The sequence below is a fragment of the Oncorhynchus tshawytscha genome, linkage group LG08 (genome assembly GCF_018296145.1).
Source record: "Oncorhynchus tshawytscha isolate Ot180627B linkage group LG08, Otsh_v2.0, whole genome shotgun sequence".
Taxonomy (NCBI): Eukaryota; Metazoa; Chordata; class Actinopteri; order Salmoniformes; family Salmonidae; genus Oncorhynchus; species Oncorhynchus tshawytscha.
Window position 1 is genome coordinate 73,127,971 of NC_056436.1, and position 23,150 is coordinate 73,151,120.

Here is a 23,150-nt window from a genome sequence, read left to right on the forward strand (position 1 = left end):
CCTCAGTGTTGTGTTGTGTTGTCCTCAGTGTTGCGTTGTCCTCAGTGTTGCATTGTGTTGTCCTCAGTGTTGTGTTGTCCTCAGTGTTGTGTTGTCCTCAGTGTTGTGTTGTCCTCAGTTTTGTGTTGTGTTGTCCTCAGTGTTGCGTTGTCCTCAGTGTTGTGTTGTCCTCAGTGTTGTGTTGTGTTGTCCTCAGTGTTGCGTTGTCCTCAGTGTTGCATTGTGTTGTCCTCAGTGTTGTATTGTGCTGTCCTCAGTGTTGCGTGGTGTTGTCCTCAGTGTTGTGTTGTCCTCGGTGTTGTGTTGTCTTCAGTGTTGTGTTGTGTTGTCCTCAGTGTTGTGTTGTCCTCAGTGTTGCGTTGTCCTCAGTGTTGCGTTGTGTTGTCCTCAGTGTTGTGTTGTCCTCAGTGTTGTGTTGTCCTCAGTTTTGTGTTGTGTTGTCCTCAGTGTTGCGTTGTCCTCAGTGTTGTGTTGTCCTCAGTGTTGTGTTGTGTTGTCCTCAGTGTTGCGTTGTCCTCAGTGTTGCATTGTGTTGTCCTCAGTGTTGTATTGTGCTGTCCTCAGTGTTGCGTGGTGTTGTCCTCAGTGTTGTGTTGTCCTCGGTGTTGTGTTGTCTTCAGTGTTGTGTTGTCCTCAGTGTTGTGTTGTCCTCAGTGTTGCGTTGTCCTCAGTGTTGCGTTGTGTTGTCCTCAGTGTTGTGTTGTCCTCAGTGTTGTGTTGTCCTCAGTGTTGTGTTGTGTTGTCCTCAGTGTTGCGTTGTCCTCAGTGTAGTGTTGTGCTCAGTGTTGTGTTGTGTTGTCCTCAGTGTTGCGTTGTCCTCAGTGTTGCATTGTGTTGTCCTCAGTGTTGTATTGTGCTGTCCTCAGTGTTGTGTTGTGTTGTCCTCAGTGTTGTGTTGTCCTCAGTGTTGCGTGGTGTTGTCCTCAGTGTTGTGTTGTCCTCGGTGTTGTGTTGTCTTCAGTGTTGCGTTGTGTTGTCCTCAGTGTTGTGTTGTCCTCAGTTTTGTGTTGTGTTGTCCTCAGTGTTGTGTTGTGTTGTGTTGTCCTCAGTGTTGCGTTGTCCTCAGTGTTGTGTTGTCCTCAGTGTTGTGTTGTGTTGTCCTCAGTGTTGCGTTGTCCTCAGTGTTGCATTGTGTTGTCCTCAGTGTTGTATTGTGCTGTCCTCAGTGTTGTGTTGTGTTGTCCTCAGTGTTGCGCTGTCCTCAGTGTTGCGTGGTGTTGTCCTCAGTGTTGTGTTGTCCTCGGTGTTGTGTTGTCTTCAGTGTTGCGTTGTGTTGTCCTCAGTGTTGTGTTGTCCTCAGTGTTATGTTGTCTGATGTCTTTCTATTGTTTCTTGTTCTTTAATGATGTTGCTGTTGTTTGGATTTTCTATGGTGGTCAGAAAAATACCTTTTCCACTGCCTCATGCCAAACAGAATTGCATTCAATTGAGCACCAACATAACCACCCAACACAAAATGTAATTGCTGTGTAATTTCAACCATGTAAAGGCTCTCACTTTTGCAGCAGTGCTGTGTGATGCAGGTGAAGGCCTGTGGTACAGTGGTAGTGCAGGTTTTCATTGGATCTAGAGCTGCAGCTGCCGTGTTGCCCACAGTGACCCTATGTGGAGTAGATATCATGTTTGGGAGGCTATGACAGACATTGTGGTTTCTGTGACTATGTCTGGGCTTGGCCCTGCACTGGCTGAGCAATCAGCCACATGTTTGGGCTTTGTGTGTAGCCTTTCAGCCAGCCCTTCCCTCTTATGACTTCCCTCTCTCTCCCTCTCGCTCTCGCTCGCTCTCTCTCTCGCTCGCTCTCTCTCGCTCTCTGTCTCTGTCTCTCTCTCTCTCTCTCTCTCGCTCTCTCTCCCCTGTCTCTCTCTTTCTCTCTTGCTCTCTCCCTCTCTCTCATGCTCTTTCTCTCTCTCTCTCTCTCTCTCTCTCTCTCTCTCTCTTTATTGGCATGGGAAACATATGTTTACGTCACCAAAGAAAGTGGAATAGATAATAAACAAAAGTGAAACAAACAATAAAAATGAACAGGAAACATTACACTCGCAGAGGTTCTAATAATAAAGATATTTCAAATGCCAAATTATGCCTATATACAGTGTTGTAACGGTGTGCAAATAGTTAAAGTACAAAAGGGAAAATAAGTAAACATAAATATGAGTTATATTTACAAAAGTGTTTGTTCTTCACTGGTTGCTCTTTTCTTGTGGCAACAGGTCACAAATCTTGCTGCTGTTATTGCACACTGTGGTATTTCACCCAATAGGGAGTTTATCAAAATTGGGTTTATTTTCAAATTCTTTGTGGGTCTGTGTTATCTGAGGGAAATATGTGTCTCTAATATGGTCATACATTTGGCAGGAGGTTATGAAGTGCAGCTCAGTTTCCACCTAATTTTGTGGGCAGTGTGCACACGGCGGCCTTTCTCAATAGCAAGGATATTTTCACTGAGTCTGTACGTTGTCAAACATTTCCTTAATTTTTGGTCAGTCACCGTGGTCAGGTAATCTGCCACCGTGTACTCTCTGTTAAGGGTCACATAGCACTCTAGTTTTCTAAATGTTTTTGTAAATTCTTTCCAATGTGTCAAGTAATTATATTTTTGATTTGGTTGGGTCTAATTGTGTTGCTGTCCAGACCTGGCCCAGGTCTGACAGAATCTGTGCAGAAGATCTAGGTGCTGCTGTAGGCCCTCCTTGTTTTTAATTTAATTATATTTTTAATTTAACCTTTATTTAACTAGGCAAGTCAGTTAAGAACAAATTCTTATTTACTTATTTACGGCCTACCCCGGCCATACCCGGACGATACCCGGACGATATGGGACTCCCAATCATGGCTGGATGTGATACAGCCTGGTTGGGGACAGAAGCACCAGATCATCAACAAACAGTAGATATTTGACTTCAGATTCTAGTAGGGTGAAGGCCAGGTGCTGTAGACTGTTCTAGTGCCCTCGCCAATTCGTTGATATACAGTGGGGCAAAAAAGTATTTAGTCAGCCACCAATTGTGCAAGTTCTCCAACTTAAAAAAATGAGAGAGGCCTGTAATTTTCATCATAGGTACACTTCAACTATGACAGACAAAATGAGAGAAAAACTCCAGAAAATCACATTGTAGGATTTTTAATGAATTTATTTGCAAATTATGGTGGAAAATAAGTATTTGGTCAATAACAAACGTTTATCTCAATACTTTGTTATATACAGAGGTCAAACGTTTTCTGTAAGTCTTCACAAGGTTTTCACACACTGTTGCTGGTATTTTGGCCCATTCCTCCATGCAGATCTCCTCTAGAGCAGTGATGTTTTGGGGCTGTTGCTGGGCAACACGGACTTTCAACTTCCTCCAAAGATTTTCTATGGGGTTGAGATCTGGAGACTGGTTAGGTCACTCCAGGACCTTGAAATGCTTCTTACGAAGCCACTCCTTCGTTGCCCGGGCGGTGTGTTTGGGATCATTGTCATGCTGAAAGACCCAGCCACGTTTAATCTTCAATGCCCTTGCTGATGGAAGGAGGTTTTCACTCAAAATCTCACGATACATGGCCCCATTCATTCTTTCCTTTACACGGATCAGTCGTCCTGGTCCCTTTGCAGAAAAACAGCCCCAAAGCATGATGTTTCCACCCCCATGCTTCACAGTAGGTATGGTGTTCTTTGGATGCAACTCAGCATTCTTTGTCCTCCAAACACGACAAGTTGAGTTTTTACCAAAAAGTTCTATTTTGGTTTCATCTGACCATATGACATTCTCCCAATCTTCTTCTGGATAATCCAAATGCTCTCTAGCAAACTTCAGATGGGCCTGGACATGTACTGGCTTAAGCAGGGGGACACATCTGGCACTGCAGGATTTGAGTCCCTGGCGGCGTAGTGTGTACTGATGGTAGGCTTTGTTACTTTGGTCCCAGCTCTCTGCAGCTCATTCACTAGGTCCCCCCGTGTGGTTCTGGGATTTTTGCTCACCGTTCTTGTGATCATTTTGACCCCACGGGGTGAGATCTTGCGTGGAGCCCCAGATCGAGGGAGATTATCAGTGGTCTTGTATGTCTTCCATTTCCTAATAATTGCTCCCACAGTTGATTTCTTCAAACCAAGCTGCTTCCCTATTGCAGATTCAGTCTTCCCAGCCTGGTGCAGGTCTACAATTTTGTTTCTGGTGTCCTTTGACAGCTCTTTGGTCTTGGCCATAGTGGAGTTTGGAGTTTGACTGTTTGAGGTTGTGGACAGGTGTCTTTTATACTGATAACAAGTTCAAACAGGTGCCATTAATACAGGTAACGAGTGGAGGATAGAGGAGCCTCTTAAAGAAGAAGTTACAGGTCTGTGAGAGCCAGAAATCTTGCTTGCTTGTAGGTGACCAAAGACTTATTTTCCACCATAATTTGCAAATAAACTCATTAAAAATCCTACAATGTGATTTTCTGGATTTTTTTCCCTAATTTTGTCTGTCATAGTTTAAGTGTACCTATGATGAAAATTACAGGCTTCTCTCATCTTTTTAAGTGGGAGAACTTGCACAATTGGTGGCTGACTAAATACTTTTTGCCCCACTGTATATGTTGAAGAGGGTGGGGCTTAAGCTGCCCCCCCCCGCCCCCATTTGCTCAGTACATTATTTTCGCTGAGGACATCCATAATTCTGCTGTTAATGATAATGGCGTGGGTTTTCCCAAGGTTGCTGCAAATCCCCCAGAAGTTAATGGGGTCAAATTTGTCTCCACTTTTGTGGATTGGGGTGATCAGTCCTTGGTTCCAAATATTGGGGAAGATGCCAGAATTGAGGATGATGTTAGAGTTTAAGTATAGCCAATTGGCATTTGTGATCTGTATATTTTATCATTTCATTTGGGATACCATCAACCCCACAGGCCTTTTTGGGTTGGAGGGTTTGTATTTTGTCCTGTCGTTCATTCAATGTAATTGGAGAATCCAGTGGGTTCTGGTAGTCTTTAATAGTTGATTCTAAGATTTGTATCTGATTATGTATATGGTTTGCTGTTTGTTTGTTATAGAACCAAAATGATTGGAGTAGTGGTTTATCCATACATTTCTGTTTTGGATAGATAACTATTTGTGTTGTCGTTTGTTTAGAGTTTTCCAATTTTCCCAGAAATGGTTAGATTCTATGTATTCTTCAATTATATTGAGCTGATTTCTGATGTGCCCGTCCTTCTTTTTCCGTAGTGTATTTCTGTATTGTTTTAGTGATTCACCACTTTTTGGTTCTACAACAAACAAACAGCAAACCATATAAACTGCCAAGTTTACACCTTCACTATTGCAGTGAAACATCTTGTCCAGGAAATTGTCTAGAAGGGGTTGAATTTGTTGTTGAATACCCCCCCCCTCCTCTTTATCTTTTTCTCTCTGTCCAGCTGTCTAGCAAACCCAGTTCTATCCATGCTGCAGTTCTCAATCAAATGAAATAGTTAAAGGAGAACCAATTTCCTTCCTTAATACGAAACACACTATGTGTTTATTTTTTTGAGAAGTAAAGTTTATCTCTGGTGTTGTTTTATTGCGGAAGATTCCCTCTCACAGAGTGATTTGACATTTGTGCCTCTTGTGGTGACTGTGGAGGCTCTTGTCAGATCCCGCTGTGGGTCGGCTGTGCCAAGAGTGCAGCGCCACTTTTGACACAAACACCCCCATGCTACCGCAGCTATGGCAGACACAGCCAGCAGGCAAAAGCCACGGAGCCTCAGAGGGTACTACTGTAGGCCTATCTACGGGTAATACTGTAGGCGTATCTATGGGTACTACTGCAGGCCTATCTACGGGTAAGTCCGTAGGCCTATCTACGGGTAATACTGTAGGCCTATCTATGGGTACTACTGTATGCCTATCTACGGGTAATACTGTATGCCTATCTACGGGTTATACTGTAGGCCTATCTACGGGTACTACTGTATGCCTATCTACGGGTAATACTGTAGGCCTATCTACGGGTACTACTGTAGGCATATCTACGGGTAATACTGTAGGCCTATCTAGGGGTAATACTGTAGGCCTATCTACGGGTACTACTGTCGGCCTATCTACGGGTACTACTGTAGGCCTATCTACGGGTAATACTGTAGGCCTATCTACGGGTAATACTGTAGGCCTATCTACGGGTACTACTGTAGGCCTATCTACAAGTAATACTGTAGGCCTATCTACGGGTACTACTGTCGGCCTATCTAAGGGTACTACTGTAGGCCTATCTACGGGTAATACTGTAGGCCTATCTACGGGTAATACTGTAGGCCTATCTACGGGTACTACTGTATGCCTATCTACGGGTACTACTGTAGGCCTATCTACGGGTACTGCTGTAGGCCTATCTACGGATACTACTGTAGTGCTATCTACAGGTTCTACTGTAGGCGTATCTACAGGTTCTACTGTAGACCTATCTACGGGTAATACTGTAGGCCTATCTACGGGTAATACTGTAGGCCTATCTACGGGTACTACTGTAGGCCTATCTACGGGTACTGCTGTAGGCCTATCTACGGATACTACTGTAGGCCTATCTACAGGTTCTACTGTAGGCGTATCTACAGGTTCTACTGTAGGCCTATCTACGGGTAATACTGTAGGCCTATCTACGGGTAATACTGTAGGCCTATCTACGAGTAATACTGTAGGCCTATCTACGGGTACTACTGTAGGCATATTCAGCTACTACTGTAGGCCTATCTATGGGTACTACTGTAGGCCTATCTACAGGTTCTACTGTAGGCGTATCTACAGGTTCTACTGTAGGCCTATCTAGGAGTACTACTCTAGGCCTATCTACGGGTACTACTGTAGGCATATCTACAGGTACTACTGTAGGCCTATCTACAGGTACTGCTGTAGGCCTATCTACGGGTACTACTGTAGGCCTACCTACAGGTTGTACTGTAGGCCTATCTAGGGGTACCATTGTAGGCCCATCTACGGGTACTGCTGTAGGCCTATCTACGGGTACTACTGTAGGCCTACCTACAGGTTCTACTGTAGGCCTATCTAGGAGTACTACTCTAGGCCTATCTACAGGTACTACTGTAGACCTATCTAGGAGTACTACTCTAGGCCTACCTACAGGTACTACTGTAGGCCTATCTACGGGTACTACCGTACTCCTATCTACGGGTACTACTCTAGGCATATCTACAGGTTCTACTGTAGGCCTATCTAGGAGTACTACTGTAGTCCTATCTCTGTGCCATAGAGAGAAGTGTAGACATTTACATTTTAGTAATTTAGCAGGTGTTCTGAATGAGAGCAGTACTTACAGTAGTGACAAGTGTACCAAAGTAGCACACTTTAGAGAAGTGTACTACGGCGTCTCTGTGTTTTGAAAGAAAGGAAATACCATGTTGCTATGTCACGGAATAACCGTAGCTCTATTTTTCAAAGAGGGAGTGTTTGACGCCAATTACTGTGTCTCTGTATTTTTCTACACCATTACAACAGAGTTGATCAGTGGCCTCTGTATTAGAAAGGGGTTCTGTCTGTGGTCTGGCAGGTGGCTAAGGTCCGTTAGACATCCCTCTTCAGAACATACTCTGAAAAGGGACAGAACACTTTCCAGGAAGGTTTTTCTTTCCTTCCTCCTTTTTTTTAGGTTTTTGTTGTTAAATACCCCTACCACATCTTTCTTTCCTTCCTCTCCTTTTTGTTGTTAAATACCCCTACCACATCTTTCTTTCCTTCCTCTCCTTTTTGTTGTTAAATACCCCTACCACATCTTTCTTTCCTTCCTCTCCTTTTTGTTGTTAAATATCCCTACCACATCTTTCTTTCCTTCCTCTCCTTTTTGTTGTTAAATACCCCTACCACATCTTTCTTTCCTTCCTCTCCTTTTTGTTGTTAAATACCCCCTACCACATCTTTCTTTCCTTCCTCTCCTTTTTGTTGTTAAATACCCCTACCACATCTTTCTTTCCTTCCTCTCCTTTTTGTTGTTAAATACCCCCTACCACATCTTTCTTTCCTCCCTCTCCTTTTTGTTGTTAAATACCCCTACCACATCTTTCTTTCCTTCCTCTCCTTTTTGTTGTTAAATACCCCTACCACATCTTTCTTTCCTTCCTCTCCTTTTTGTTGTTAAATACCCCTACCACATCTTTCTTTCCTCCTCTCCTTTTTGTTGTTAAATACCCCTACCACATCTTTCTTTCCTTCCTCTCCTTTTTGTTGTTAAATACCCCTACCACATCTTTCTTTCCTTCCTCTCCTTTTTGTTGTTAAATACCCCTACCACATCTTTCTTTCCTTCCTCTCCTTTTTTGTTGTTAAATACCCCTACCACATCTTTCTTTCCTTCCTCTCCTTTTTGTTGTTAAATACCCCTACCACATCTTTCTTTCCTTCCTCTCCTTTTTGTTGTTAAATACCCCCTACCACATCTTTCTTTCCTTCCTCTCCTTTTTGTTGTTAAATACCCCTACCACATCTTTCTTTCCTTCCTCTCCTTTTTGTTGTTAAATACCCCCTACCACATCTTTCTTTCCTTCCTCTCCTTTTTGTTGTTAAATACCCCCTACCACATCTTTCTTTCCTTCCTCTCCTTTTTGTTGTTAAATACCCCCTACCACATCTTTCTTTCCTTCCTCTCCTTTTTGTTGTTAAATACCCCCTACCACATCTTTCTTTCCTTCCTCTCCTTTTTGTTGTTAAATACCCCCTACCACATCTTTCTTTCCTTCCTCTCCTTTTTGTTGTTAAATACCCCTACCACATCTTTCTTTCCTTCCTCTCCTTTTTGTTGTTAAATACCCCTACCACATCTTTCTTTCCTTCCTCTCCTTTTTGTTGTTAAATACCCCTACCACATCTTTCTTTCCTTCCTCTCCTTTTTGTTGTTAAATACCCCCTACCACATCTTTCTTTCCTTCCTCTCCTTTTTGTTGTTAAATACCCCTACCACATCTTTCTTTCCTTCCTCTCCTTTTTGTTGTTAAATACCCCTACCACATCTTTCTTTCCTTCCTCTCCTTTTTGTTGTTAAATACCCCCTACCACATCTTTCTTTCCTTCCTCTCCTTTTTGTTGTTAAATACCCCTACCACATCTTTCTTTCCTTCCTCTCCTTTTTGTTGTTAAATACCCCCTACCACATCTTTCTTTCCTTCCTCTCCTTTTTGTTGTTAAATACCCCTACCACATCTTTCTTTCCTTCCTTTCTCCTTTTTGTTGTTAAATACCCCCTACCACATCTTTCTTTCCTTCCTCTCCTTTTTGTTGTTAAATACCCCTACCACATCTTTCTTTCCTTCCTCTCCTTTTTGTTGTTAAATACCCCTACCACATCTTTCTTTCCTTCCTCTCCTTTTTGTTGTTAAATACCCCTACCACATCTTTCTTTCCTTCCTCTCCTTTTTGTTGTTAAATACCCCTACCACATCTTTCTTTCCTTCCTCTCCTTTTTGTTGTTAAATACCCCTACCACATCTTTCTTTCCTTCCTCTCCTTTTTGTTGTTAAATACCCCTACCACATCTTTCTTTCCTTCCTCTCCTTTTTGTTGTTAAATACCCCTACCACATCTTTCTTTCCTTCCTCTCCTTTTTGTTGTTAAATACCCCTACCACATCTTTCTTTCCTTCCTCTCCTTTTTGTTGTTAAATACCCCTACCACATCTTTCTTTCCTTCCTCTCCTTTTTGTTGTTAAATACCCCTACCACATCTTTCTTTCCTTCCTCTCCTTTTTGTTGTTAAATACCCCCTACCACATCTTTCTTTCCTTCCTCTCCTTTTTGTTGTTAAATACCCCTACCACATCTTTCTTTCCTTCCTCTCCTTTTTGTTGTTAAATATCCCCTACCACATCTTTCTTTCCTTCCTCTCCTTTTTGTTGTTAAATACCCCCTACCACATCTTTCTTTCCTTCCTCTCCTTTTTGTTGTTAAATACCCCTACCACATCTTTCTTTCCTTCCTCTCCTTTTTGTTGTTAAATACCCCCTACCACATCTTTCTTTCCTTCCTCTCCTTTTTGTTGTTAAATACCCCTACCACATCTTTCTTTCCTTCCTCTCCTTTTTGTTGTTAAATACCCCTACCACATCTTTCTTTCCTTCCTCTCCTTTTTGTTGTTAAATACCCCTACCACATCTTTCTTTCCTTCCTCTCCTTTTTGTTGTTAAATACCCCTACCACATCTTTCTTTCCTTCCTCTCCTTTTTGTTGTTAAATACCCCTACCACATCTTTCTTTCCTTCCTCTCCTTTTTGTTGTTAAATACCCCTACCACATCTTTCTTTCCTTCCTCTCCTTTTTGTTGTTAAATACCCCCTACCACATCTTTCTTTCCTTCCTCTCCTTTTTTGTTGTTAAATACCCCTACCACATCTTTCTTTCCTTCCTCTCCTTTTTGTTGTTAAATACCCCTACCACATCTTTCTTTCCTTCCTCTCCTTTTTGTTGTTAAATACCCCTACCACATCTTTCTTTCATCCTCTTTCTTTTGTTAAATACCCCTACCTTCATCTTTCTTTCCTCTTTTTTGTTGTTAAATACCCCTACCACATCTTTCTTTCCTTCCTCTCCTTTTTGTTGTTAAATACCCCTACCACATCTTTCTTTCCTTCCTCTCCTTTTGTTGTTAAATACCCCTACCACATCTTTCTTTCCTTCCTCTCCTTTTTGTTGTTAAATACCCCTACCACATCTTTCTTTCCTTCCTCTCCTTTTTTTGTTGTTAAATACCCCTACCACATCTTTCTTTCCTTCCTCTCCTTTTTGTTGTTAAATACCCCTACCACATCTTTCTTTCCTTCCTCTCCTTTTTGTTGTTAAATACCCCTACCACATCTTTCTTTCCTTCCTCTCCTTTTTGTTGTTAAATACCCCTACCACATCTTTCTTTCCTTCCTCTCCTTTTTGTTGTTAAATACCCCTACCACATCTTTCTTTCCTTCCTCTCCTTTTTGTTGTTAAATACCCCCTACCACATCTTTCTTTCCTTCCTCTCCTTTTTGTTGTTAAATACCCCTACCACATCTTTCTTTCCTTCCTCTCCTTTTTGTTGTTAAATACCCCCTACCACATCTTTCTTTCCTTCCTCTCCTTTTTGTTGTTAAATACCCCTACCACATCTTTCTTTCCTTCCTCTCCTTTTTGTTGTTAAATACCCCTACCACATCTTTCTTTCCTTCCTCTCCTTTTTGTTGTTAAATACCCCCTACCACATCTTTCTTTCCTTCCTCTCCTTTTTGTTGTTAAATACCCCTACCACATCTTTCTTTCCTCCCTCTCCTTTTTGTTGTTAAATACCCCTACCACATCTTTCTTTCCTTCCTCTCCTTTTTGTTGTTAAATACCCCTACCACATCTTTCTTTCCTTCCTCTCCTTTTTGTTGTTAAATACCCCTACCACATCTTTCTTTCCTTCCTCTCCTTTTTGTTGTTAAATACCCCTACCACATCTTTCTTTCCTTCCTCTCCTTTTTGTTGTTAAATACCCCCTACCACATCTTTCTTTCCTTCCTCTCCTTTTTGTTGTTAAATACCCCTACCACATCTTTCTTTCCTTCCTCTCCTTTTTGTTGTTAAATACCCCTACCACATCTTTCTTTCCTTCCTCTCCTTTTTGTTGTTAAATACCCCTACCACATCTTTCTTTCCTTCCTCTCCTTTTTTGTTGTTAAATACCCCTACCACATCTTTCTTTCCTTCCTCTCCTTTTTGTTGTTAAATACCCCTTTCTTTCCTACCACATCTTTCTTTCCTTCCTCTCCTTTTTGTTGTTAAATACCCCCTACCACATCTTTCTTTCCTTCCTCTCCTTTTTGTTGTTAAATACCCCCTACCACATCTTTCTTTCCTTCCTCTCCTTTTTGTTGTTAAATACCCCTACCACATCTTTCTTTCCTTCCTCTCCTTTTTGTTGTTAAATACCCCTACCACATCTTTCTTTCCTTCCTCTCCTTTTTGTTGTTAAATACCCCTACCACATCTTTCTTTCCTTCCTCTCCTTTTTGTTGTTAAATATCCCCTACCACATCTTTCTTTCCTTCCTCTCCTTTTTGTTGTTAAATACCCCTACCACATCTTTCTTTCCTTCCTCTCCTTTTTGTTGTTAAATACCCCTACCACATCTTTCTTTCCTTCCTCTCCTTTTTGTTGTTAAATATCCCCTACCACATCTTTCTTTCCTTCCTCTCCTTTTTGTTGTTAAATACCCCTACCACATCTTTCTTTCCTTCCTCTCCTTTTTGTTGTTAAATACCCCCTACCACATCTTTCTTTCCTTCCTCTCCTTTTTGTTGTTAAATACCCCCTACCACATCTTTCTTTCCTTCCTCTCCTTTTTTTGTTGTTAAATACCCCCTACCACATCTTTCTTTCCTTCCTCTCCTTTTTGTTGTTAAATACCCCTACCACATCTTTCTTTCCTTCCTCTCCTTTTTGTTGTTAAATACCCCTACCACATCTTTCTTTCCTTCCTCTCCTTTTTGTTGTTAAATACCCCCTACCACATCTTTCTTTCCTTCCTCTCCTTTTTGTTGTTAAATACCCCCTACCACATCTTTCTTTCCTTCCTCTCCTTTTTGTTGTTAAATATCCCCTACCACATCTTTCTTTCCTTGCTTTACCACATTAGCTTTCAGTCTTTTTTGCTTTTTAATTTGTTTGTGAGACACTCCTCCCCTCCCAATGTCTTTCTGCATTGCCAGGCAACGGATCTCTGGAAGGAATTCCTAGACCTCAGTAAATCTCTTCTGGCACACGAGCGCAAACATTATTCTTTCTTAAACGAGAAAGTTAAGTGCTTTAAATTCACATCGCTCATAAGGAGGAAAGAAGGGAGAAGAATGTTTTTCATTGACTTCTGTAATAAAATTCCCCTTTTTTTCTGGAGACGGAGAGGCACCTGGGAGCCATGTTTTGTCACTAGGAGGCGCTGTTTTGGGGTTGATACTCACACAGCCCAGCAACGCACGTTTTCTCTCAGGGTGGTAAAACAAGAAATAATAGAATGCAGTTTGTTCCTATGGATATTCCATCTCTATGAATGAGTGTTTCTCCATCCCCGGGTCCAAATGAACAGGCTTTTAGAAATGTGGTCACCCACCATGTATGGTCTGAATGTTGGGGATATGAATAGAGGTTTGTTGGGCTGGGCAGCCCTCCCTCGGAGGAACACGTACTGCCTGCATGTTCCCTCTCTAAACTTTACAGTTTGTGTTACTTGTAGATACCAGACCTGTTTGTATATGCAGGCAGTGGCAGAGAACAGAGCTTGTTTATCTTTCAGACTGATGTCATTCTCAAATCAAATCACATGTTATTGGTCACATACACATGGTTAGCAGATGTTAATGAGAGTGTAGCGAAATGCTTGTGCTTCTAGTTCCGACAATGCAGTAATAACCAACGAGTAATCTAACCTAACAATTCACAACAACTACCTTATACACACAAGTGTAAAGGGATGAAGAATATGTACATAAAGATATATGAATGAGTGATGGTACAGAACGGCATAGGCAAGTAGATGGTATCGAGTACAGTATATACATATGAGATGAGTAATGTAGGGTATGTAAACATTATATTAAGTGCCATTGTTTAAAGTGGCTAGTGGTACATTTTTACATACATTTTTACATTATTAAAGTGGCTGGAGTTGAGTCAGTATGTTGGCAGCAGCCACTCAATGTTAGTGGTGGCTGTTTAACAGTCTGATGGCCTTGAGATAGAAGCTGTTTTTCAGTCTCTCGGTCCCTGCTTTGATGCACCTGTACTGACCTCGCCTTCTGGATGATAGCGGGGTGAACAGGCAGTGGCTCGGGTGGTTGTTGTCCTTGATGATCTTTATGTCCTTCCTGTGACATCAGGTGGTGTAGGTGTCCTGGAGGGCATGTAGTTTGCCACCAGTGATGCGTTGTGCAGACCTCACTACCCTCTGGAGAGCCTTACGGTTGTGGGCGGAGCAGGTGCCGTACCAGGCGGTGATACAGCCCGACAGGATGCTCTCGATTGTGCATCTGTAAAAGTTTGTGAGTGCTTTTGGTGACAAGCCAAATTTCTTCAGACTCCTGAAGTTGAAGAGGCACTGCTGCGCCTTCTTCACCACGCTGTCTGTGTAGGTGGACCAATTCAGTTTGTCCGTGATGTGTACGCCGAGGAACTTAAAACTTACTACCCTCTCCACTACTGTCCCGTCGATGTGGATAGGGGGGTGCTCCCTCTGCTGTTTCCTGAAGTCCACAATCATCTCCTTTGTTTTGTTGACGTTGAGTGTGAGGTTATTTTCCTGACACCACACTCCGAGGGCCCTCACCTCCTCCCTGTAGGCCGTCTCGTCATTGTTGGTAATCAAGCCTACCACTGTAGTGTCGTCTGCAAACTTGATGATTGAGTTGGAGGCGTGCATGGCCACGCAGTCGTGGGTGAACAGGGAGTACTGGAGAGGGCTCAGAACGCACCCTTGTGGGGCCCCAGTGTTGAGGGTCAGCGGGGTGGAGATGTTGTTACCTACCTTCACCACCTGGGGGCGGCCCGTGAGGAAGTCCAGTAACCAGTTGCACAGGGCGGGGTTGAGACCCAGGTTGAATGCTGAGCTGTAGTCGATGAACAGCATTCTCACATAGGTATTCCTCTTGTCCAGATGGGTTAGGGCAGTGTGCAGTGTGGTTGAGATTGCATCGTCTGTGGACCTATTTGGGCGGTAAGCAAATTGGAGTGGGTCTAGAGTGTTAGGTAGGGTGGAGGTGATATGGTCCTTGACTAGTCTCTCAAAGCACTTCAGGTAGTCGTTTAGCTCAGTTACCTTAGCTTTCTTGGGAACAGGAACAATGGTGGGCCTCTGGAAGCATGTGGGAACAGCAGACTGGGATAAGGATTGATTGAATAAGTCCGTAAACACACCAGCCAGCTGGTCTGCGTATGCTCTGAGGACGCGGCTGGGGATGCCGTCTGGGCCTGCAGCCTTGCGAGGGTTAACACGTTTAAATGTTTTACTCACGTTGGCTGCAGTGAAGGAGAGTCCACAGGTTTTGGTAGCGGGCCGTGTCAGTGGCACTGTATTGTCCTCAAAGCGAGCAAAGAAGTTGTTTAGTCTGTCTGGGAGCAAGACATCATGGTCCGCGACGGGGCTGGTTTTCTTTTTGTAATCCGTGATTGACTGTAGACCCTGCCACATACCTCTTGTGTGTCTGAGCTGTTAAATTGCGACTCTACTTTGTCTCTATACTGTCGCTTAGCTTGTTTGATTGCCTTGCGAAGGGAATATCTACACTGTTTGTATTCGGTCATGTTTCCGGTCACCTTGCCCTTGTTAAAAGCAGTGGTTCACACTTTCAGTTTTGCGCAAATGCTGCCATCAATCCACGGGTTCTGGTTTGGGAATGTTTTAATAGTTGCTGTGGGTACGACATCGCCGATGCACTTGCTAATGAACTCGCTCACCGAATCAGCGTATTCGTCAATGTTGTTGTTTGACGCAATGCGGAACATATCCCAATCCACGTGATCAAAGCAATCTTGAAGCGTGGAATCAGATTGGTCGGACCAGCGTTGAACAGACCTGAGCGCGGGAGCTTCCTGTTTTAGTCTCTGTCTATAGGCTGGGAGCAACAAAATGGATTTGTGGTCAGCTTTTCCAAAAGGAGGGCGGGGGAGGGCCTTATATGCGTCGCAGAAGTTAGAATAACAATGATCCAGGGTTTTACTAGCCCTGGTAACACAATCGATATGCTGATAGAATTTAGGGAGTCTTGTTTTCAGATTAGCCTTGTTAAAATCCCCAGCTACAATGAATGCAGCCTCAGGATATGTGGTTTCCAGTTTACATAGAGTCAAATAAAGTTCGTTCAGGGCCGTCGATGTGTCTGCTTGGGGGGGAATATATGCGGCTGTGATTATAATCGAAGAGAATGCTCTTGGTAGATAATGCGGTCGACATTTGATTGTGAGGAATGTCTACACTACGGGTACTACTGTAGGCCTATCTACGGGTACTACTGTAGGCCTATCTACGGGTACACTGTAGGCCTATCTACGGGTACTACTGTAGGCCTATCTACGGGTACACTGTAGGCCTATCTACGGGTACTACTGTAGGCCTATCTACGGGTACTACTGTAGGCCTATCTACGGGTACTACTGTAGGCCTATCTACGGGTACACTGTAGGCCTATCTACGGGAACACTGTAGGCCTATCTACGGGTACTACTGTAGGCCTATCTACGGGTACTACTGTAGGCCTATCTACGGGTACACTGTAGGCCTATCTACGGGTACACTGTATTTCTGATCAATTTGATGTTATTTTAATGGACAAACAATGTGTTTTTCTTTCAAAAACAAGGACATTTCTAAGTGACCCCAAACCTTTGATCGTAGTGTACGTGCATAGGGAGGAAATCAATGAAAATAAAGAGGGGAGACAGAATGGAAAAATGAAAGGAGGGCTGAATAAGGGGAAAGAGGAGGATGGAATTTGGCACATATGTTACCTTGGTAGTCCTCTTAATTATGCCTGATGCTGTGGAGGTGGAGAGGTGGTCAGAGACGAGTCTGTCTGTATGTCTAAGTCCAAAATGGCACCTCATTCCCTATATAGTGCACTACTTTTGACCAGGGACCATAAAATAGCCCTATGAGCCCTGCCCTGCCCTAAGAGTAGTGCACTACATACTCTTCATAAATCGATACTGTCATTTCATATATAATAAAGAATGCAGTTTGGATGCTTCTCAAAGGTCTTTTATTCAGACTGTTAACATTATCAAGTCAGACCAATGTCCTAAGGACAAGAGTTCCATATATATTTAAAGAATGCAGTTTGGATGCTTCTCGAAGTTCTTTCATTCAGACTGATAACGTTATCAAGTCAGACCAATGTCCTAAGGACAAGAGCTATGACCAGATGTTTTCAATCCAGTTATGAAACTATGTTGTTTTGATGATTTGTGTCTCCTCCTTGTGTTCTGACCGTCCTTTAACAGAATGTATGATTTGTTACAAATGGCACCCCATTCCCTATATAGTGCACTTCCTTTGACCAGGGCCCTGGTCAGAAGTAGTGCACTATGTAGGGAATAGGGTGCCATTCAGGACTCACATGTAGTTAGATTATATATTTTGCACTGGCTGAAGAGGAATGTTGAAATTGGTTTTGGATACCCCAGATTTACAGCTCTCAAACGTTTGTAAATCATTTACGAGTTGATTGGTTTGCCACAGAATCTCAATAAACACAATTCCGGTATGTGTTGCACAACACATAATAAGCTTCTGTAGCTAAGTAATTGGGGAAATATTTTTATTTGATTTGGATAAAACATGCAAAAGGGATTAATGTTACACCATTGCAGTGAAATTGAAGTAAAATTCTAAACCAAATTGTATTTATTTTAAACTGTAAAAATTATTTTATTCCATTCCTCATGTGACACATTTCAATTGGATTGAAATGTGTAATTTATTTTGGAATCCAACTCAGTACAGTTAATCTATGTATGAAATACGGGGTCGTGCACTATAAGATTTATCTATGTATGATATATGGGAACATTCAGTATAGGGGTTATCTATGTATGAAATACGGGGTCGTACACTACAAAATGTATCTATGTATGAAATACAGGGTCATACACTACAAAATGTATCTATGTATGTAATATGGGAACATTCAGTATAGGGGTTATCTATGTATGAAATACGGGGTCGTACACTACAAAATGTATCTATGTATGAAATACGGGGTCATACACTACAAAATGTATCTATGTATGAAATACGGGGTCGTACACTACAAAATGTATCTTTGTATGTAATATGGGAACATTCAGTATAGGGGTTATCTATGTATGAAATACAGGGTCATACACTACAAAATGTATCTATGTATGAAATACAGGGTCATTCAGTATAGGGGTTATCTATGTATGAAATAGAGGGTCATTCAGTGTAGGGTTTATCTATGTATGAAATAGAGGGTCATTCAGTGTAGGGTTTATCTATGTATGAAATAGAGGGTCATTCAGTATAGGGTTTATCTATGTATGAAATAGAGGGTCATTCAGTGTAGGGTTTATCTATGTATGAAATACAGGGTCATTCAGTATAGGGGTTATCTATGTATGAAATACAGGGTCATTCAGTATAGGGTTTATCTATGTATGAAATAGAGGGTCATTCAGTATAGGGTTTATCTATGTATGAAATAGAGGGTCATTCAGTATAGGGTTTATCTATGTATGAAATAGAGGGTCATTCAGTGTAGGGTTTATCTATGTATGAAATAGAGGGTCATTCAGTGTAGGGTTTATCTATGTATGAAATAGAGGGTCATTCAGTGTAGGGTTTATCTATGTATGAAATACAGGGTCATTCAGTATAGGGGTTATCTATGTATGAAATACAGGGTCATTCAGTATAGGGGTTATCTATGTATGAAATACAGGGTCATTCTGTATAGGGGCGGCAGGGTAGCCTAGTGGTAAGAGTGTTGGACTAGTAACCGGAAGGTTGCAAAGTTCAAATCCCCGAGCTGACAAGGTACAAATCTGTCATTCTGCCCCTGAACAGGCAGTTAACCCACTGTTCCTAGGCTGTCATTGAAAATAAGAGTTTGTTCTCAACTGACTTGCCTAGTTAAATAAAGGTCTAAAAAAATTTTTTTAAAGGGTTTATCTATGTATGAAAATCAAGTGTAGGGTTTATCTATGTTCTCAACAGTGTAGGGTTTATCTATGCAGGGTCACACAGTGTAGTTTATCTAATGAAATACAGGTCACAAAATCTATGTTTTCACACAGTGTAGGGTTTATCTATGTATGAAATACAGGGTCACACAGTGTAGGGTTTATCTATGTATGACATTCAGTATTGTCTTTGTAAGATCCAACACACACTTTAACTTTTTAACTTGTAAATCACAGAGAGATGTTTTTTTTTTTGACAAAGTAATTTCTCTACGTTGGATCTTGATGTTCTGTTCAATGTATTCACATTGTTTAATGCCAGTTTATCTATGTTGGTCAGATACCAACAATGGTGTTTGCCAAGAACAACACAATCACACAATGTTTCATGTGTAGATACTGTAATTCTGTCTCCACCAGTAAATGATATGTCAGTGAACACAGTGGTGTAAAGTTAAAATACTTTAAAGTACTACTTAAGTCGTTTTTTGGGGTACCTGTACTTTATTTTACTATTTATATTTTTGACAACTTTTACTTTTACTTCAATACATTCCTAAAGAAAATGATGTACTTTTTACTCCATACATTTTTACTGATAATTGTTACACGATAATGCTCCAATTCACATACTAATTAAGGGAACATCCCTGGTCATCCCTACTGCCTCTGATCTGGTGGACTAGCGGACTCACGAAACACATTCTTTGATAATAAATGATGTGTTGGAGTGTGACCCTGGCTATCCGTAAATTAAAAAGATGACCTTAATATAAGGAATTTGAAACGATTTATACTTTTACTTTTGGTACTTAAGTATATTTTTGCAATTACATGTATTTTTGATACTTAAGAATACAGTTGAATTCGGAAGTTTACATACACTTAGGTTGTCATTAAAACTTATTTTTCAACCATTTCACAAATTTCTTGTTAACAAACTATAGTTTTGGCAAGTCAGTTAGAACACCTACTTTGTGCATGACACAAGTAATTTTTCCAACAATTGTTTACAGACAGATTATTTAACTAATAATTCACTGTATCACAATTTCAGTGGGTCAGAATACACTACATACACTAAGTTGACTGTGCCTTTAAACAGCTTGGAAAATTCCAGAAAATGATGTCATGGCTTTAGAAGCTTCCGGTAGGCTAATTGACATAATTTGAGTCATTTGGAGGTGTACCTGTGGATGTATTTCAAGGCCTACCTTCAAACTCAGTGCCTCTTCACTTGACATCATGGTAAAATCAAAAGAAATCAGCCAAGACCTCAGAAACCAATTGGAGACCTGAAGGTACCACGTTCATCTGTACAAACAATAGTACTCAAGTATAAACACCATGGGATCACTCAGCCGTCATACCACTGATGAAGGAGACGAGTTCTGTCTCCTAGAGATTAACGTACTTTAATGCGTAAAGTGCAAATCAATCCCAGAACAACAGCAAAGTACCTTGTGAAGATGCTGGAGGAAACATGTACAAAAGTATCTATATACACAGTAAAACGAGTCCTATATCGACATAACATGAAAGGCCGCTCAGCAAGGAAGAAGTCACTGCTCCAAAACTGCCATTTAAAAGCCAGCCTACGGTTTGCAACTGCAGATGGGGACGAAGATCATACTTTTTGGAGAGATGTCCACTGGTCTGATGAAACAAAAATAGAAATGTTTGGCCATAATGACCATCATTATGTTTGGAGGAAAAAGGGGGAAGCTTGCAAGCCGAAGAACACCATCCCAACCGTGAAGCACGGGGGTGGCAGCATCATGTTGTGGAGGTGCTTTGCTGCAGAGGGGACTGGTGCACTTCACAAAATAGATGGCATCATGAGGAGGAAAATTATATGGATTTATTGAAGCAACATCTCAAGACATCAGTCAGGAAGTTAAAGCTTGGTCGCAAATGTGTCTTCCAAATGGACAATGACCCCAAGCACACTTCCAAAGTTGTGGCAAAATGGCTTAAGGACAACAAAGTCAAGTCATTGGAGTGGCCATCACAAAGCCCTGACCTGTGAGAAAATGTGTGGGCAGAACTGAAAAAGCGTGTGCGAGCAAAGAGGCCTACAAACCTGACTCAGTTACACCTGCTCTGTCAGGAGGAATGGGCCTAAATTCACCAAACTTATTCTGGGAAGCTTGTGGAAGGCTACCTGAAATGTTTGAGCAAAGTTAAACAATTTAAAGGCAATGGTACCGAATACTAATTGAGTGTATGTAAACTTCTGACCCACTAGGAATGTGATGAAAGAAATAAAACCTGAAATAAATCATTCTCTCTACTATTATTCTGACATTTCACATTCTTAAAATAAAGTGGGGCTCGTAACTGCCCTAAAACAGGGCATTTTTCCTAGGATTAAATGTCAGGAATTGTGAAAAACTGAGTTTAAAAGTATTTGGCTGAGGTTAATGTTAACTTCCGACATCAACTGAATGTAAAACCAAATACTTTTAGACTTTTACTCAAGTAGTCTTTTACTGGGTAAACTTTCAATTTTACTTGAGTCATGTTCTATTAAAGTATCTTTACTTTTACTCAAGTATGGCAATTGGGTACTTTTTCCACCACTGAGTAATCAACAGCCACAGCCTCCGCCTGCTATTACGCTGTGGATGAATCACCACAGAAATAAAACATCTGGCCTAGATAGCAACATTTCTGTGCATGGTGATTATATAAGGAGTTTGTTAAACACCACTCGTTTTAGCCCTGACAATGTTTTTCCTGGAGTTTCCCCCACATCCTCGCCTTCCTCCCATGTCAGGCAGTTACAACGTCTGCTTCCCAAATGGCACCCTATTCCCTCAACTGTATAGTGTACTACTTTTTAACACAGCTCTATGGGCCCTGGTCAAAAAAGAGTGCACAATAAAGGGAATAGGATACCATTTGGGAAGCAACCAAAGTCCTGAATTATTATGTTACCAATGTACTGGACATGTACATTCCACCAAAGGGTGTGAATAAGGTCAGCGTATGTTTGTCCTAGATGGCATCTTACTTAATGCACATTTCTTTCTTACATTTTAATCATTTAGCAGTGCATACATTCTCACACTGGTCCCTGTGGGAATCAAACCCACAACCCTAGCTTTGCAAGGACCATGCCCTACCAACTGAGCCACATGGGACCTTACGGGCCCTGGTCAATAGTAGTGTACTATAAAGTGAATAGGAGGCCATTTGGGAGGCAAGTCCATATGTGTGTGATCTTATTATGTTTTAGAACCCTTTCCTCTCTGCCTCTACAGTTGCTGCGTCTGGTGACGGTGCCTGAGAAGCGCTGGAGAGCCCGGTCAGGTGGGGGTGAAGGGCCGGAGGGACGGAGCACGAGAGAGGAGGAGGAGGAGTGGTTTGAGAGTGGCGACTGTGATGACGAGGATGACTGTGCTGGGGTGTCGGGGCTCGGGCCGCTCCCTCACCGTAAACAGTTACGTATCTTTGCAGGTCAGTCAGACAAACGCCGCCATGTGTTCACTTTTCTTTTAGACACAACTCCAGTCTCTGAAGGTCACTGTCCTTCTGGTTCTGTGTGTCTCTGATAAGTTAAGACAGGAAGACAAATACTCAATTAAAGGTCACACTGAGTAAAGTAGCAGCAGTAGCTGACAAGCTAAAGAGGAGAACATTCTGGCTAAGGCCATCCAGTGTTGGAGCAGCATCTCCCCCCATTATCAGGAGCATGGAGAAGAGAGGGGTGTTGAGATCTCCTGGTCCAGACCACTGGAAGTGGTGGACCTGCTGGATTCCTGCTTTAACCCCGGGACCCCTGGTCTCAATCACCAGGCCGCTGGTCTCACTCCCAATAACCCTGGTCTCACTCCCCAGAACCCTGGTCTCACTCCCCAGGCCGCTGGCCTCACTCCCCAGAACCCTGGTCTCACTCCCAATAACCCTGGTCTCACTCCCCAGAACCCTGGTCTCACTCCCCAGGCCGCTGTCCTCACTCCCCAGAACCCTGGTCTCACTCCCAATAACCCTGGTCTCACTCCCCAGGCCGCTGGCCTCACTCCCCAGGCCGCTGGCCTCACTCCCCAGGCCGCTGGCCTCATTCCCCAGGCCGCTGGCTTCACTCTCAATAACCCTGGTCTCACTCCCCAGGCCGCTGGCCTCTCTCCCAATGGCCCTGGTCTCACTCCCCAGAACCCTGGCCTCACTCCCAGAACCCTGGCCTCACTTCCCAGAACCCTGGTCTCACTCCCCAGAACCCTGGCCTCACTCCCAGAACCCTGGCCTCACTCCCAGAACCCTGGTCTCACTCCCCAGGCCGCTGGCCTCACTCCCCAGGCCGCTGGCCTCATTCCCCAGGCCGCTGGCTTCACTCTCAATAACCCTGGTCTCACTCCCCAGGCCGCTGGCCTCACTCCCAATAACCCTGGTCTCACTCCCCAGAACCCTGGCCTCACTCCCAATAACCCTGGCCTCACTCCCAATAACCCTGGTCTCACTCCCCAGAACCCTGGCCTCACTCCCAATAACCCTGGCCTCACTCCCAATAACC

General features: G+C 42.6%; 1 protein-coding gene across 1 annotated transcript in view; it reads left to right on the forward strand.

Moving 5' to 3' along the window:
* Nucleotides 1-23,064, forward strand: part of gpc3 (glypican 3) — a 242,201-nt gene extending 219,137 nt beyond the window's left edge. The window contains exons 7-9 of the mRNA XM_042326312.1: nucleotides 21,901-22,119; nucleotides 22,328-22,985; nucleotides 23,042-23,064. Of these exons, the coding sequence (XP_042182246.1) occupies nucleotides 21,901-22,119; nucleotides 22,328-22,985; nucleotides 23,042-23,064 (900 nt within the window). The remainder of the gene's footprint in view (nucleotides 1-21,900; nucleotides 22,120-22,327; nucleotides 22,986-23,041) is intronic.
* Nucleotides 23,065-23,150: the final 86 nt, after the last annotated feature.